General features: G+C 39.9%; 1 protein-coding gene across 2 annotated transcripts; it reads left to right on the forward strand.

Annotated features, from left to right (window-relative positions):
* Positions 1-430: 430 nt before the first annotated feature.
* On the forward strand, positions 431-15702 carry stum (stum, mechanosensory transduction mediator homolog). Of its 2 annotated transcripts, XM_041063717.1 has the most exons (4): positions 431-1533; positions 9228-9410; positions 11496-11504; positions 12589-15702. In XM_041063717.1, the coding sequence occupies exons 1-4, from the start codon at positions 1323-1325 to the stop codon at positions 12621-12623; spliced, it is 438 nt and encodes a 145-aa protein (XP_040919651.1). In that variant the 5' UTR covers positions 431-1322; the 3' UTR covers positions 12624-15702. The 2 variants fall into 2 exon arrangements, with proteins under 2 accessions (XP_040919651.1, XP_040919652.1); XM_041063718.1 differs by lacking the exon at positions 11496-11504.
* The last annotated feature ends 1108 nt before the right edge of the window (positions 15703-16810 follow it).

Below are 16810 nucleotides of genomic sequence, written 5' to 3' on the forward strand. Positions count from 1 at the left end.
TGCAAATGTTTTCATAATGTCTGTTCTCTCCATCTGCTTCTCTTCATCAAGTGCTTCTTCACTTGTAAGTTTCTAGTAAATGTATGAATGCATACATTAAATGTGCAGAAACAGCATTACAATATATTAGTGTTAAGTTATGGCAAATGTTTTCATGGGCCCTATATGTTCATCCCACACACTAATTTTAATGAGAGTTGAATGCATTTAGTCATTCAGTGCATTAGCTTTGAATCTGATACACCGAATAACGGCTTGTTGAATGTGATCTCATTGAACTGTAAGATTAGATTGGTGCACTGTTCCTTTAAATGGAGAGAGAGGATGGGGAGTGCAGGGAGGGAGGGAAGGAGAGACAGAAAGACAGAGAGGGAGAGAGGGAGAGAGAGGGAGACCTAGTGGAAAAAGGGGGTTTGTAGCATGCACTTTCTCTTCTCTGTCTTGGAGAGGTGGGTGGGTTGAGTGTGATTTTCCAGAAAGAAGGAAAGAAAGACAGAAAAAAGAAAGAGAGAAAGAAAGAAAGAAAAGGAAAGAGAAAAAGTGACTTCAGAGGAAATTGCTGAAAAGTGCTGCACACCTTTTGAGGATTTTTCTGAAGACATTCAAACAATTTTAAGGAGGAACTGCCTTAAGAACATATTGGACATGGGAACAAATGGCAGAGACCACTGACGTCTGATGAGACAGTGTGTGGTCACTTGAAGGGATCTAAGTGAGGACAAGTCAACAGTCTTGAAGAAAAAAAAATCTTACTTCCCTTCAGATTGCTTCCTGCTTGGACATTAACAGCTACAAGTATGAGGTGACTTTTCCAGAGGAATTTCAGCATCTGTCAGAAAAACTGCTGAAGATAACTTCTCTCCGGGGTAGACTGAAATTTACTTGAATATTGATGAAAAGCTTTTAGGGCAGCAGAATATTCCCTGGATCATTAAGTCTGAAGGGTTTCAAAGTTGACTTTGGGATTTTTTTCATTGTGGAATAAATTCCATGGACATATATACATTTTTCTTCAACATTTCAGCATAGATTGACGCTTCTTTTAGACAACTTGTTGATGCTGTCATTTATTTTCTAGTGGATGTGACATAGGTGGTGACTTGTGAGCCAATTCTTGACATGTGCTGCTGAATATTTTAGCCAATTCTCTGAGGAGACAATCAATCACCACTGATTAATTTTGTCTTCTGCTGAATCACTAATAATCTTAATCCAGAGGGACAGGGACTGGTAGGACAATCTCTAGTTCTTCTGCAGCAACCTCCAATTGTCACCAACTAATTTTAGTCTTTATTCATAGAATAGAGAGAGAAAAAGAGAAGATGGCACAGAAAGAAGGAGGAACAGAACAGGGGCGTGTTAAAACAGGGGACACTCTGGGAGCCAAAGCCATGGCCGGGGCCCCTACAGCCGGCGGAGGAGTGGTGGTGGAGGTCAGAGAGAAGAAGGGACCTCTGCGGGCTGCGATACCCACAATGCCTTTCCCTCTGGCTGTCATTTGTCTGTTTCTGAACACCTTCATACCTGGACTTGGTGAGTTGGGAATCAGGCTTTCCTCCTCTCTCCATGTGTAATTCTGAATTTGTCCTGCCTAAGGCAGCTAGAAAACCAGGGACCATCTGTCTCCTTTTCCTGATCCATAACTTCTCAGTCTCTCTGTCTGTGTTTCTCTGTAGAAAAGAAAGAAAAAACACATTCGCTGAGTTACTCAGTAAAAGCTGAAGAGAGCAAATGTAAGAGAAGGTAAACACACTGAGTCAAAAATAGCAAAATGAGATACTGAGCGGTCATGAAACTGGAAGACCCACACAGACATGGAGAGGCATGAGGCAAGCAGGCATGCCAGCAAACAACAAGATAAACAAACATGAAATCCAAAAAAAAAAAAAAAAACAGTGGGGAATAAAGAGTGACCATAAAAGTCGCATAGAAAGTTTGCAAGCACTGATAAGTTAAAATTAGTCTGGGAAAGAAAAATCCCCGAACTGCTTTTAGTTATTTTTACTCATGAAAAAGATTAACAGTAACAAGACATTCTCAATCTGCCTATGTGTGTGTATTTTCCTGTATGCCTGTATACAAGAGTGAGAAAAAGGGTAAGAAAGAAAGTGAGAGACCCTGTTCACACTTTGTGTTAAAATAAGAGTGTCAGGGTGTAAACACACACAGTCTCCGTCTGCCAGGTGCTGATGCACCCTGTAAATGTGACGTGTAGATGTCATCACTGCGGGTAGAAATGTCATCGCTCAGGGTATAAAAATCCATCACAGGTGTCATGATCACAGGCGGCAACATTATCGCGGCAGGTAGAGACATCATCACTGTGGGTAGACTCAACATTTGCATCGTTATTATGGGTGGAAACCTTGACATTGCAGTGTCATCCTGCAAATCTGGCAGCTTATAGCTTGTTGTATCAGGAAAGTTGTATGTATGTTGTTATGTATTTTACAAATAACAAGCTGTTACTGTAAAATATGACACTGCAGCCATCACACATACGCGAGATACTGCCTGTTCGCTAGATCTTTTCTGGTAACATTAATGTCACCATTGCAAAGTCAGCTGAAACATGAATTTAGCTTTTTCCCAGTCTGCAGTGATAAACAGAAGATGATCCACTCTGCAGCAAAGATACAGCTTCATTTGGGTAGGAACCTCCCCAATTAGTCACTGCATTTGTTTCCCATTCAAGTGAATGGGAAAGTGGTCTCAGACTTTTGGACCCCACTCATTTTCTATAATTAGGACGTCTCTTCCTTCTGTCCTACCTTTTCCCTCTAATTTCCAGTGTTTAATCCTCCAATTGGTTGGATGTCTGTGCACACACACACACTCACACACATGCAGACTCTCACATGCTGTCTTTCACTAATCTATATTAGCTCAGTGTTTCAGATGGAAAACATAACATAAAGTGGAGTTTATTTTAGGAACAGAAGAACATGTAGAAATTTATGAAGAGAAGATTGCGCTGTGCAAAGAACCAAAAAAAGAAATGCAGAGATACAAAGTACAAAGATCAACAGAGAGAATGACACAAACTCAGATGGTTTTCTCTAAAGAGATTGTGAGACTGATGTCTCCATAGCAATCACTCAGAACTGAGTCCATCACCAAATAACCTATGATGTGTCCTCCCCGCCCCTCGACTCTGATCTGTTGGTCATAACTCTCCAGAGAGTCACTGCACGCGTGCGCGTGTGTGTGTCCTCTCCTCTTCATCTTCTCCCTCATTTCTTTCTCTTTGTGCCGTCTCTGTTATCTCGCACTGCTGATGAAGGTTTCTAAATCCTAAACCTTTCCTCTTGATTCATTCATTATTTCTTCTTCTCTCACTTTTATACACTTTCACTCCTTTTATTTGCCACCACCTCTTCACAATAAATGTTGAATTATTGACTCCTTGAAAATGTCACAAATATCTGTGTTAAAAAAACAGGGTCTGTAAACACCTGGACCCAAACAATCAGTTTTCCCGAAATGTTGCCTTGACATGTTTTATAAAAAATTACCCCCAACGAGCATGAAAAGCATCAAGGCAACACCTCATCTTAGGTGCATGCGTGTGTGTACAGTTTGAATGTGTGTGTAGGTTTGCCTGAATGCCTTGACATTTCATTGAATAGATGCGGCTAGTTGCCATGACAACGCTGACTGAAATGAACACAATGCATGCATGCATGTGTGTGTGTGTCAGTGCCGTTTGGTTCTAACTGACCGAAAACACCGTCTTCTTCTCTTCAACCTTCAGCCAAAATAGAATTTATAAATGTGTAATTGAATTTGGACAAGAGTCAGAGCAGAACACCATATCCTGCAGACACGCAGACACACAGGTCTGTGAATAAATACACACTCACACGCACATACACAAAGTGTACGACAAATTATGTAGGATACTTTCACAGAACAACCGATTGCACCTGGGTCCTTGGTCTTGCTTCTGTGTCTATAACACCGCCTAAGTGCAGAGTAACAGTTACTGGATCACTGACACGTGAAAAACTCACCTGAACAGCAACACGCTGGGCTTTCAAAACTCAAGTCACATTTTCTGACAGTAAAATTGATGAAATGACAGTGTGTGCGTGTAATACAACTCATTCATGTTTCAAATTGCTGAACATTTTATATACGCCAACAAGTCCTCCAAATGAAATGACAAAGTACGTGATCTGACACTGCTATCAACAAGATGACATTGCTGTTTCAAAAATAAAACTGTTTTTTTAATCTTGAAGTGCTATGGTTAAGGTTTGGTTAGGTTTAGGCACAAAGGTTACTTTTTTGTGGTTAGTGAATGACATAAGAGTGGTATTGATCTTCTCATCTTACTCTCAGAAAGACAGCAAATCAGAATGTTCCACAGAATGTTGATTTCTTTGTTTAAGTTTCGGAAATGAAAAGTGCTTGTTGAAGAGAAGATTGTGGTTAAGATTACAAGAAAAAAACTGCTGACTGTTTGTGCTTGGTGTTTAAGGTCAGATCATTTTTTTCCCCACCCAGAGCTCTGCACTGAGATGGAGAATTCAAACTGACAATCTCCTTCTCCCAGGTCTGTTTTAACTTTACATTAATCCTGCCTGACATTAGGGTCCCAGAGCTTTGGACTGTCCCTGCAACGTAATGAGGATTGAGTTCAAATCTATTGGGGACAACCACAGGGTTAATCCGTGTGGTAAAAACTGATTAATGAGCTGCTAGTTTGTAAATAATTACACTTATTGTGAGGGAAAGTACAGCTCACTAGTTGTGTTATGATCTTTGCCATAAGAGGATTGGAAAGTGAGAGGCTTTGGCATGGAGAGCTAAACTGAATATATGATTTAGCCCTCAGTGTGTGGGAGGTAGAGGTCACGTGTGTGGGGTTGTCTATGTGTGTGCGCACGTGTGTGTGATTGATGGTATGCGATATTGGAGACACTGCATCAGTTTACTGGGTCATGTTGACATTTTGCCTCCGGATGCTTGTGTGTGTGTGTGTGTGCGTGCGTGCGTGCGTGTCTGTGTTTCTGTGTGTCTGTGTGTATGCACGCTTTGGGACTCTATCATTACGAGGACCAAATGGGCTCACCATGAAAGTAGGATTAGGAAAAAGCACTAAAGGAAGAACATGTGTTAATTTTGGTCCAGCTGCAGGTCAAAGGTCACAGTTGCTGTAGATTAGAGTTGGGTCTACTTTTGGGGTTATGATTATTCTCATGGACGTGGAAAATGTTCAAGGGTTCATTTTAGGGTTTGAGGATCGGAGAAAAGGATTTCACTCTTATTTGACATTTGCTCTGTGGCACTCTGGAAGTCACCACCCACACTGGGTGTTGCATCCTGACTCTGATCAGCACTTGCTCACATTGTGAATGCCTGTACGGCTTACAAAGGGCTCAGCACTGCACAACATAACCATATTGTTTATTAAATTGCAGCTGCTGAGAAGTGTCATCCAGAGATGTAATCATACATTTCCGAGTGATGACAGGATGGTTTAGGGTCTCTAATGATCTGTTCTGTAACATTGCCAACACTCCTGATGTTTTTGTATATGAAGGCCGAAGAGACGTTTAAATCCCAGAAACAGGCTGCATTTTCAACCTGTGTATAGATTAAGCTTTTTCTGGAAAAACTGATCAAACACCAGTTCTTGCTTGCAAATATCAGTGAGCTCCAATAAAACAGGAGACATCTCAATGACCCTTATCAGTAAATTATTTTCATGGCATTCATGTGTCAGCAGAGTGAGCCAGCTCAGCCAAAGGAAGTGTGTAATGCTTGTGCTCTGTGGGCCCAAAAAACTGTGCAGAGTGAAATCTCGTTCTTTTAATACAGTTCTCCTGATTTTTGAGTTCTTTAAAATCATCTGCTGTGCTGACTAATAAAAGTAAACAATCATATTTTTCAGGTAACTTCCCCAACACTACTTTACAGCACACCTGTCTTTCTCTTTTCATTTTTCCCTTTCTGTCTCTTCTTCCTTCTGTTTTTTCCTCTCCCTATATGTCTCCTTTTTCTCCTTCTCTTTCTGTCTTTCACACTCTCACACTCCATCATTAACCTCCCACACTGCCAGTGGGTGCTCTGTAGAGTTCTCTGTGTAATTATAGTCATTAGTCTGGGTAATATCTAGGCACACTCACATAGACACACACTGATACACAGACACGCAGACATACACACACGTGCACATACACACGATCTCCCACATGCAACATATAGAGGATCTAAGAGCTGTTCACACATGGAGGAATATTAGAGTGGATTTGTAACAAAGGGGTTTAAAATGTTTTAAACCTTTATTATTGCAGTCGAGAATTGTTGAGCACGTATATATGTTTTTTTATTTTTATCCATCTCCTCGCAGTCATACACAACAGGCTATTTCCTTGATGGTTGGCCTTTTTTTCTGATCAATTACAAGCAGTATGAAAGGCACCGTCAGAGGTCAGGAGCTACAAAGTGTGGAGTGAAATAATTAAATGATTTTACTGCTTTGATATTGCCTGTGGTGTAGAGTGACATCTACAAAAGAGAGCATGTGGTAATTTGGCATATTTCATTACCTCTGTTCACAAAACAAAGAGACATTGGTAGGATAGAGAAGACATAGTAATCTGATGCTAATGCTAACGGTTCTCCTCGACTCTTTAAAGGGCTTTAGTATTTTTTTCAGTTCCTTGTTTTAGTTTTACAACCACTCTCATGTCCTTTTTGTCCACAGCAAGCAGATATTTACAGCTAAAAAAAGTTTTAAAACCCAGTGTTGCTATTTGCCCGGCAGCAAAGGGCAGACATGTCGAATTAGCAACCAGCTGGTGAACATAGTGACGCATTTAGCAGCTAAAGAGAGAGATGTTTCCAAAAACAAAGCTAAAAGGGGAATGAATATTCGACTTACATTCTTTGGGTTGCCAGAATCTCAACTTCAGATGAGTGCTAATGTTGCTCTGTATCTGCTGGATGGCAGGATGATGAGTAGGAAACAGTTTGCTAACACATTCGTCATCTCAGCTAAAAGGTGATAATATATCAATGTTTACAGCCTGTTTCTTCCATACCCAAGAGGCCAAATAATCAGATTATAGAGTTAAATCTATAGTAAAAATCTAAAATATTTATTGGCTCCAAAATATTGATTGGCTCCAGTTTCTCTGATGTAAACATCTGCTCATTTTCATTAATACCTACAATTTGAGGATGTCAATTTGAACTCAGCTGCTTTTCACTTTCACATTTGCTATACAGCAAATCATCATCATCATCATCATAATCAGCAGACTAATCAATAATAAAAACAAACATTATTTGCAGCCTTAATGTACATGTTGATTCTCAAATCTCCATTTCTTGTTAACACATCCTCACAGAGCTCACAAACACTGAAAGTAGCCACCAGACAGTATAAATCCTGTTTAAATGCCAAAAACTCAGATGGAAGTGATGTGTAACCGTTCAGCCACCAGCTTGCTGTCAATCATGGCTCATGTCTGGAGGTGGGCAGCTCCACCAGCAGCCAGAGCATCTGCTGGTGGGTGTGGCCTCTGCGACCTGAAAATTTCTCTGTCTGATCAGACCATATCGGCTCTGGGTGGAAGCTCAATTTAGCCCACTGTTGCTCTTTCTGTGAGAGGCTTTGAAATGAGCATCGGCTAAAAGCTTGAAAGGAAAAGTAAATATCTATTTCATCTCTCTTTTTCCACATGTATAAGCTGCCCTTTATTTTTTACTTTTCTGGGGCTGCGTACTATTCTGGGATTGTGCTTGTTCCACAGCTTGACTTTTTGGAAACCGTTCCAGATAAGGCCAGTGTAGGCCATGTGAAAGTAAATATTATGGTGTTCATTCAGATTTGTCAGAGACTGTGGGACACACTGAGCATATCTGGTATGTCTGTGTTTATGTAAAAAGATTCATTGAGGCAGTGCTTTCAGTTATTAATTTACCTTCTAATTTATAGCTAATTAGAAGCAGAGGTGGAAACATAAAAGTGGACAGAGAGCTAAACAGAGAAGCAGACTGAGGGAGAAAAAGTTACAAGCAACTAACTTGTACATGAGTTGACTCTGGCCTTTCCTTGCTCCTGAGAAACACGGTGCAGCTGGCCGTTCTTATTCCTCCCTCCCTCCACCTGCTCGTCTTGAACTGCTATTTCATTTCCTCTAATGTGACAAGAAATGTAGCTTGCAGAAAGAGGAGGACCAAGGCTGTGATGCACACGACGCCCACCAGGCATTTTTTTGTGTCACATACAGTATTCGCAGCATTCAGTTCAGTATTTACTGAAAGGCACAAAAAGTCTAAACATCAGCTGGATGAATACATTTCTTAGACTTCATTAACTCAACAACTAAGAAAACACCTCACCTTCAGACAGTTTTATAAAAGACATTTTATACTCAATGAGACCTTCTGAATAAATACTAACTAAATGAGGGAGTGGAAATGCTACTGACACTTTTATCAACAACCACCACTGAAATGCAATGAAATACACACATCAAATCGGGGCTGTTTACACAGTCTGAATGCTCGAGGTGTTGAATGTAAACTGACGTGTTTCATACATGTTTAGAATTAAAAATGGTCTCAATTATACAAACCTGCAGCTGGTCTGTGATGCTAGGGACTGGCACATGCAGGCATGCAGGCACAGATCCGCTGTGGCCATGACCAGACGCTCATCAACAGCGGCCTCTTAAACACTGGCTCAATAACTCAGGGTCTGCAACTGCCCACAGGACTGTATATGCATAAATCATACAGTACATGGCGTTGAGGGGAGGAAACTTTGGTGATCCAGTACCTGCACATTCCATCGCTAAACATGAATCACACATCAGTCATTGTGTTCGTGACAATTAGCTAGTGTTAACATGCTAACGTAAGATGGTCAACATGGTAAACGTTACGTGCTAACCATCAGTTTGTTAGCAAGCGGTCACTGTCAGCATGTTAGCATGAGCAATTACCGTTAGAGGAAAGCACGTGTCTCTTCTGGTTTATTTCATTGGAAAGTTTGGAGTTTGACGTCTGGCACTCTCATTGGAAATTAAGCAGAGTGGAAACGTCCTTCAAAGTCTTTTATCATGTTGGGCTAAACACATCATTGAGTCAGATTCACTGATGTAAAAGATAGAAAAGTACCACATCATGATTGTTAAAAAAAAAAAAAACTGTAGTTTTTTTGGCGTTTTTTTTTCGTAACAAGATGTTTTGCTGGTTTTGTCCCACAGGTACCTTTATCTCAGCATTCACAGTGCTGTGTGGAGCTCGCAGTGAGCTGATATCAGAGCGAGGTGTGTGCTGTGTGTTCTGGCTCAATGTGGCGGCAGCCCTGATCCAGATACTGACAGCTGTTATCATGGTTGGATGGATCATGAGCATCTTCTGGGGAATGGACATGGTCATCCTGGCAAGTCAGTACCTGTCGATCTGTGTTGATCTTTTTGGCTAACAATCCTCTTTTCTGCTCTCTTCACTTTTCTCTCCCTCTCTTTTTTTTTCTTTTTCTTTTTTTTTTTTTTTACCTTTTCTTTTGTCTGTCTCACATGTACCGTGCAGCAATTACAGTGTTAAAGCCAAGGGGGGAATTGTAGATTTCAGCAGTGAGGATGTAGCTGCCGCTTAGCTTGTTAGCCTAGCTGATTAGCCTTAGGCTAGCTCGGTTGCTCCGAGTTAAGTGGCCGGGTTCTCAGCCAGCTGACCCGTAGAGTAACTGCCTCTTCGCCAAATATGGAAAGTACACTCTCACTAAAATCCAAGATGGCGCAGTTCAAATGCCCATGGTTTGGTCACAAAACCGACTCCCCAAAACCAATGGATGACGTCATGGGTGCTACATCCATGTTTTATACAGTCTATGGTCAAAGCCTGTTCAATCTTCATGAGTTTACAGACTGAAATATTATAAATTAATACCTGCAGGGAGAAAGACAGCATATTTGACACATCTGTCACATATTCAGGAGCGCACATGCTTTTTCAAATTGCCCAAACACATCAATAACTCGACTGATAATAATTATGATGTGCACTGTAGCTTATTTTGACCTGCACATACATTGTCGAGCTGCCATAAATACTCACTATACACTCAATGTATATTAATCCACAAGTATGGTGTTCATTAAATGAGGAAATTAGCAGCTCATGTTTCTTGCAGAAATATCTGATATAAGAAAGAAAGAAAAGAAGAAAGAAAAAGAAGCAGAAGTAGACGCAGAGGCAGAGAGGTTGGGTAATTTTATCGCCATTTCTGTTAGAAAGTAGTGTATTCTCCTCAGGCATTGATGCATGAACAAGTGCTGACACACACACACACACACACACACACACACACACACTCGCTATTCTCTCATTACACTAAGGCAGCCTTTGTTTTACCACAGTCTTCTTTGTGTATGTGTGAGTGTGCATACGCGAGGTGATTGCTGCCTGCGTGTGCATCCAAATGTGTACATGCCTGCAATAGCCCTTGTGTGTGTGTGTGTGTGTGTGAGGTACAGTAATTGTGTGTGTGGGAGTGAGCACCCCCCCTGGTGTGTTTTTGTTCACTGCTCCCCACTGTTTTTCAGGCCTCTGGGCAAAATTGTCTTATTCAATTGTTGCTGCTAAATTCCATACTCCTGTTAGCGCTCACGGTTAGCAGTGTATTGAATATTTATATTGCATATGAAAACCATTTTTCCGTTAGCGCAGAAGGCCAGATTGTAATGCTGAAATCATGCATGCTCTTTGCTTCTACGATCAATTATTATTCAACTATTCATCACCACAATACATGTCTTTGGAGATTTGGGAGTTAGGCTCTTGTTGAGCTATTCTGTCTTTCTTCCTCCATGCAATGATTCACTCTGATAATGTGGTATATCTATCAGCTTTCTCCTTCCCTTTCTGTCTTTCTGTTCCTCTTTAATGAGCCTGTATTGCATATGATCAATCTATTCTTTCTTTCTATATCTCCATCTCTACAAACACCCCTCCTTCTCCATCTATCTAATGATCACAGTATTATCCTCCTCCCACTGATCGCCTTCCTTCTGCCTTTCTCTCTCTATCTAATGATCGTTCCTATGTGATCTTGCTGTATCCTTGCTCCCTCTCTTTCTCGCTCACATTATTCCTCCCACTCTCTGCCAGCCCCCCAGTCTCCCTCTCCGCCTCAGTTTCATCTTCATTTCTTGTTTTTCACTCATTCACCCATCTACCTCTTTTCCCGTCTCCATCTCTTTCTGCTTATCGATCCCCTAAACTGGAGGTTGTGTTACTGTATTTGTGTTCATTTGATCATGTAATGTATCTGAATCAAGCGAGGTCAGATCAGATTTTCTTTTCTCCTTGAGAGTTCCTCGAGTGCTCTGTTTTGCCTGTTTTGTGTTACTGCAATACAGTCAGCTTCACAAATACACAGAGTGCTTGTAAACTGATAAAAAAATCATGACTAACTGCCTCTTTCTTGTCTCTCCTCTCCTCCCTCTGCTCTCCTTCTTCATGAACCAAAGTTTCTGATGGTAGGTGTTTCTTTTTTCTTTCACTTACTATCAACAGTTTCCCAGAGAGTTAATAAAATTGTGTATAAGCATATCACAGGCATTATGAACAGCCAGCTTGGCTAAAATTAACATAGATATCGAGTACGCCAAAACAAATAACCACATTTCCCAGACTTTTTCCTAGGCAACGTTTATTCATAACTTTCTCAGGATCTTTCATATGGGCTGTACAAGAATTATAAAGTATGTTTGGTATCCTAACAAACTCGACCTAAATCTCAGGAGTTCAAGCACCAAAGTCCATTCTTGACCTTCGAAATAGTAATCCACTTGTTAGTTTACAAGCTCTCAACGGTATCCCATGGTCTTCATCAGTGGGTGGTATTTGTTGAGTTGTCGAAGAAAACATTTCAAAGATACACTTACTAGCTATTTCCAGAGGTGTATCAACATGCGAGAGAAAAAAAGATTTGTTTAAAGGTGCCTTGTGGATTTGTGTGGTTTTATTAAAGTTGGTTTGTTGGCACACTGCTCAGTTTCTTGGACTGTTACCACCACCAACTGTTGGTCAGTGGAATGGTGTGAAACCATGAGCAGGACTTTGCATCATGGAGCCTGAATACATGTGAACGTGATACTAACAAAATGGAGACCCACTTTTCAAAACATTGCTCTATAGTGCTAATAGTAGTCAGTCAGTTCCTTTGCCTTTAAAATCAAGAGAGAAGTTCTTCTTGTGCATCACTGATGAAATTAGTTTAAGTCTACCTGAAACCACAAATTTAGCCAGACCAGTGTTGTTTGCCACTTGGGAGAAGCTGGACTAAACCTCCCAGCCAGTACTTGACAAAGCATTAGCTCTTAATGCCTCAGACTAGCTGTTGTTTTGTCTGTTGCCAACCTCTCTGCTTTCATTTTGTTCATGTAAATGAAACGGAGAAAAGCAATTACTGTCAAAAGTTCAAAATAAATGTTGTGTAATTGAATATAGCTGTTTAAAACCCCCTCTTAACTGAGGCTGTAAAAGCCAGATAATAGTTTACAATGGTTATTTTTACAAGCAGTCAAACATCTTTTTTCTTTTGCCCTCGCTCTTCCTCAGGCTGCAGAGACCAGGGTATTCCCCAAGATGTCTGAGAGACGTCGCTCTCATATCACCTGATGGATCCCACGGACAGTTTGACCACTTTAGCTTCCCTGAAGCCAGATGGCGACCTTTACCTTTGTGATGACCTGCAGCTGACAACAGAGTGAGCCAGAGACATGATGATCTTTGTGAAAATATCTGATTGCTGGCTGCTGGTTGGTCAACACCAGGTCACATTTAGATTTACAGTTGAAAGAAACGGGAAGAAGAGGCATAAACTGTACAGTCACAAGAGATACAACAAATAAGAAAAATAGTGTTTGTATTTTGTTAAGTAATTCAAACAGTGTTTTTTTAATTCTGTCCTTTGATATTTTTTTTTTATTTGATCAATTACGAAAACCACAAATCTGTAAAAACTGTGGGTCAGCTACACATTTCCTACATGGCATGATAGAATAAATGAAGGACAAAGGACAATTTATTAGGGTGAGGATGTGAGATAATTAAGACATTGATTTGCTTTGTTTTGTATTTCTGTATTTTAGGCTTGTGAATTTTGCCAAAATCCAGTTGAAAAACTACTTCAGCAAATCCATGACAGTGTTGTTGTAGCAGGTGTAATTAGCTCAATGATGCATTACATGTTGTTGGGCTCAAAATGATGTTTCTACGACCAGAATTGGCTGCCTGGTGCAGCTGCCACTCCACTTAAAGCAGCTTATTTCAATATTAGATGTCAATGGAGTTTTACTGTCACAGTTCACTGTTTCAAAGACTGACTTTAGCATTAGCCTCTAGTGTGTTTTAGTGGCCTTTCCATTGTGACATTGACACCATTTTGCTGCTGTGAAAAGGTAAAATATATGTAACTTTGAGGGAGCTGAGGTTCTCAAACACGTTATATTTTCTCTAAATGGTTAGGAAAACTGTGTTAACTTGTAAAACAGCCAGCTCTGTACTGTAACAAAAATAATGTTCACTAAATCAGACAATCGCTGCACACAGAATGAGCAATTACTTTAGCAATGACTGTGGAACAAACATGTCTTCCTGTGGAGCATGTAATAAAACTATAAATGGCTCTGATGCTTCAGTATAGACAGTTTGAATGACAACTAGATAAGGATGAGGGTATTTGCAACCCTTCCATTAGTTTTACTGTAGGTACAATACAGTGTATTAATAGCTAACACATCTGCATCGCACTGCCAGCCACAAAATGTACAGCATCCTGAAATTTCAGGGCTTTGTTAAAAATTACTCATCCTTACCAATAATTATTTGATTAGAAATAACTTAAATGTGCAAATCAGTGTTAAAATGATTGAAATGACACATTATTAAAGCGTTGTATCTAATTAACATGTTTCAAAATATCAGCTCTCATCACTGGCCACTCTGGGGAACTGTAGTCACCGCTCTGTCTGGCACATCACGACGAAGATACAGTTACAGTAATGTCACGGAGGTTTGTGACTGAGGTGCTTTGTTTCATGACTTATTTGGCGCATTTACAATACTGATAGGAGTCGCTGTAATTCAACAACTCCCGTAAGCAATTCCAGTAAAGATATTATAATAATAAAATCTCAAGGTTGTTGAAGTCACAATTGTGTAAAGTGCAAAGCCAAAATGTGTATTATATATTAATGTGTGGTTGGTTGTTTGTGTGTATGACTGTGTGCAATATAGTGATTGGGGAATACTGTATATGGTGTGGACTAGGTATCACTATGTGGGAGGTTCTGCATCTCATAAATAAAGATGGTCAATTCTATCATGGTCTAACCTCAGAAAGCTGTAACATTTAACACAACCACCTTGGAAGTGTTAATCCAAACAAAGCTTTTTCCCATGATACCACTTTAACTTTCTCAAGCATTGTTTTATTGGCTCATTTCCCTGAAAATGTCCAAGAGTATAAAAAGTCAAACAGCCTTGAAGTTAAAGATTTAAACCAGCGAGCATGAGCCATAACACTAATGGAACACAGTGAATCTAAATCATGACGAGTGTGTTCGCAGGAAATGAGCGCTTGACTCAGTTTGTGCTGGAAAAACCGAATCGTGTCCAACTGGGCCATTTAACAAACGGCTACTTACAGTACACCTTAAAACAAAAGGAAACAGCAGATTATTACCTCTTTTGTTATATTGGACAGCTTGTGCAAATGTAATGCAGCATTTCAGGATAAAAGTTTAAATACATTTATGGTGAAATCCCATAAATAATTATTGTTTGTGCCTCTACAGAAATCATAATTCGCGCTGTGATGTTTCCCTCTTCTTCATTTCATTTTCTACTGGGGATGTATGTCTTTGATTCTTAATTATCTCTGTAGGATTTAATGCATTATCTAACACTAATGTGTATATGTTATACAGTTTTTGTGTGTGAGAAAGATGATGATGATAATGATGTCTGTATTTCTGATGCTATTATATGCCTTACTATTGACCAACATTCTCCCATAAGTGTTTTTGCAGCAGTGGTGCTGGAGTTTCTTTACTTTGTTTGGGTTTGGGTGCAGTTTATAGATCAGAAATAATTGTTATTTGAACACTTCATTATAATCGACCTTTCATCCCTTAACACTCATTCTGTTTCAGGGGGAAATATTGACTATTTGTAATGTTGATGTTGTGTTTGCTTTTTGATTGTACATGAACATAAACATACTGCCATGTACAGTTTTCTGCATGTGTATTTTTGGTGTCAAATGACTGTATAGATTAACAGACACATGCACACACAGACTAACTTAACTATTTCAAGATTGTAGCTTAATTCTGTGACTTTGCAATGTTGTTTTTATTGTAAGTCCTTTGAGGTGACTGATACAAAATCTTGCAATTAAAAAAGGGTTGGTTGAAATGACTTGTGATTGAATAGTGTATGTTATTAACCAGCAGATATAGCGCTTTGCTCAAGGACTCCTCAGAAGTCACTGTTGCAAAAGGGGAGGGTATTTCCTGTTTCCTGCGTTCCAGCTGGCTGAGGGACTCATCGTCTGAGACAGACAGGCAGACTTGAGAAGGTTGTTTGTTTACCCTGACGAACTGAGAAATTCTGCGACATCACTGTTTCTCATGGCAAAATACTATAAAATCATAGAGTAGTGCTTAACCCTTGTAGGCAGAGTATCAGTATGTATACATGTTTATGTAAATAAATGCTGTAAGAATTCACATCTGACTCATGAATAAACAAGCCTCTCTGAATATGGCGGAGCTTGCAACAAACCCTGACATGAAATCTGTTGTCTCTGTGGTAGCTGTGGTATCTTTGAAATTTTGAATGTCCTTTTGCTGGATAATTTGCTTTCAGTTTTTGGTAGAATTTTTTAGAGTAGTTTCTCAGTCCCAAGAATTGTTTGGCAGTGTATGAAAAAAAATAGAGCTCTTTCAAAAAAAATAAAGTGCAAACAAAAGTGTCCCTTCTTCTGTGTTAAAGATAGAGTTCAGTCCTTTTGTCTTGTATGTGTGCAGCTGTTCATGTGACTACCCGGGTAGGTTTTGTAGTGTTATGTTATCTGAATCAGAGAATGTGAAGTGAAACAATGGTCTGATGATCTCTGGAGTGGATCCCATGGCTGGCCACACCATCCTCCATCCTGTCCATAGTCAATTGTTTTTAGGTTGGCTCACCACTGAACCTCCCACTGGAAGTATTTTAGCGAAAACACAATTATTCATTATGAACTTACTTTTAATCAAAATTTATGTTTTTAACTGCAACACATATCTGTTTATAAACATATTTTCAACTGTAAATTAATTGTATTACTCTGCCTCAATCACTGACTACAGTGACCGTAAGCTAGCTTAGCTAGCTTCACTGTTAGCACCCACACTAACACAAGAGGGAGTACTAGTGCTAGCGTAACGGTTGGCACCACTCGCGACTAGGCACACAAATATCATTTAAATCTCTTTAAAGTCGTTTTTCACAAATCACAATGATACAAGTACCACAGTGGGCTTAAACATGAGACATTTCCACAACTCCGAATGGTTTCAGGAAAGTATCTCAATAAAGGCATAACCACAAGCTAATATCAAGAGGCTAACAACGGCAGTTCACAAAGAGGGCTCACAGGACGAAGTGGCTCCTCATGTCCAATACACAAGACTCGTTCCTAATATGCAAGCTACCTATTAGACAGCAATATGAGGGGATTAATCATTAATTTACGACCTCTATGCTGTGTCTCTACCAGGGTTCATCAGCTTAT

The sequence above is a fragment of the Toxotes jaculatrix genome, chromosome 19, assembly GCF_017976425.1.
Source record: "Toxotes jaculatrix isolate fToxJac2 chromosome 19, fToxJac2.pri, whole genome shotgun sequence".
Lineage (NCBI taxonomy): Eukaryota > Metazoa > Chordata > Actinopteri > Toxotidae > Toxotes > Toxotes jaculatrix.

Bases quoted from the DNA above. Each gene is read 5' to 3' on its own strand.
- stum (XM_041063717.1), top strand. From the start codon at position 1,323: ATGGCACAGAAAGAAGGAGGAACAGAACAGGGGCGTGTTAAAACAGGG. The intron at 1,534-9,227 runs GTGAGTTGGGAA...TTTGTCCCACAG, and splicing joins CACCTTCATACCTGGACTTG to GTACCTTTATCTCAGCATTC.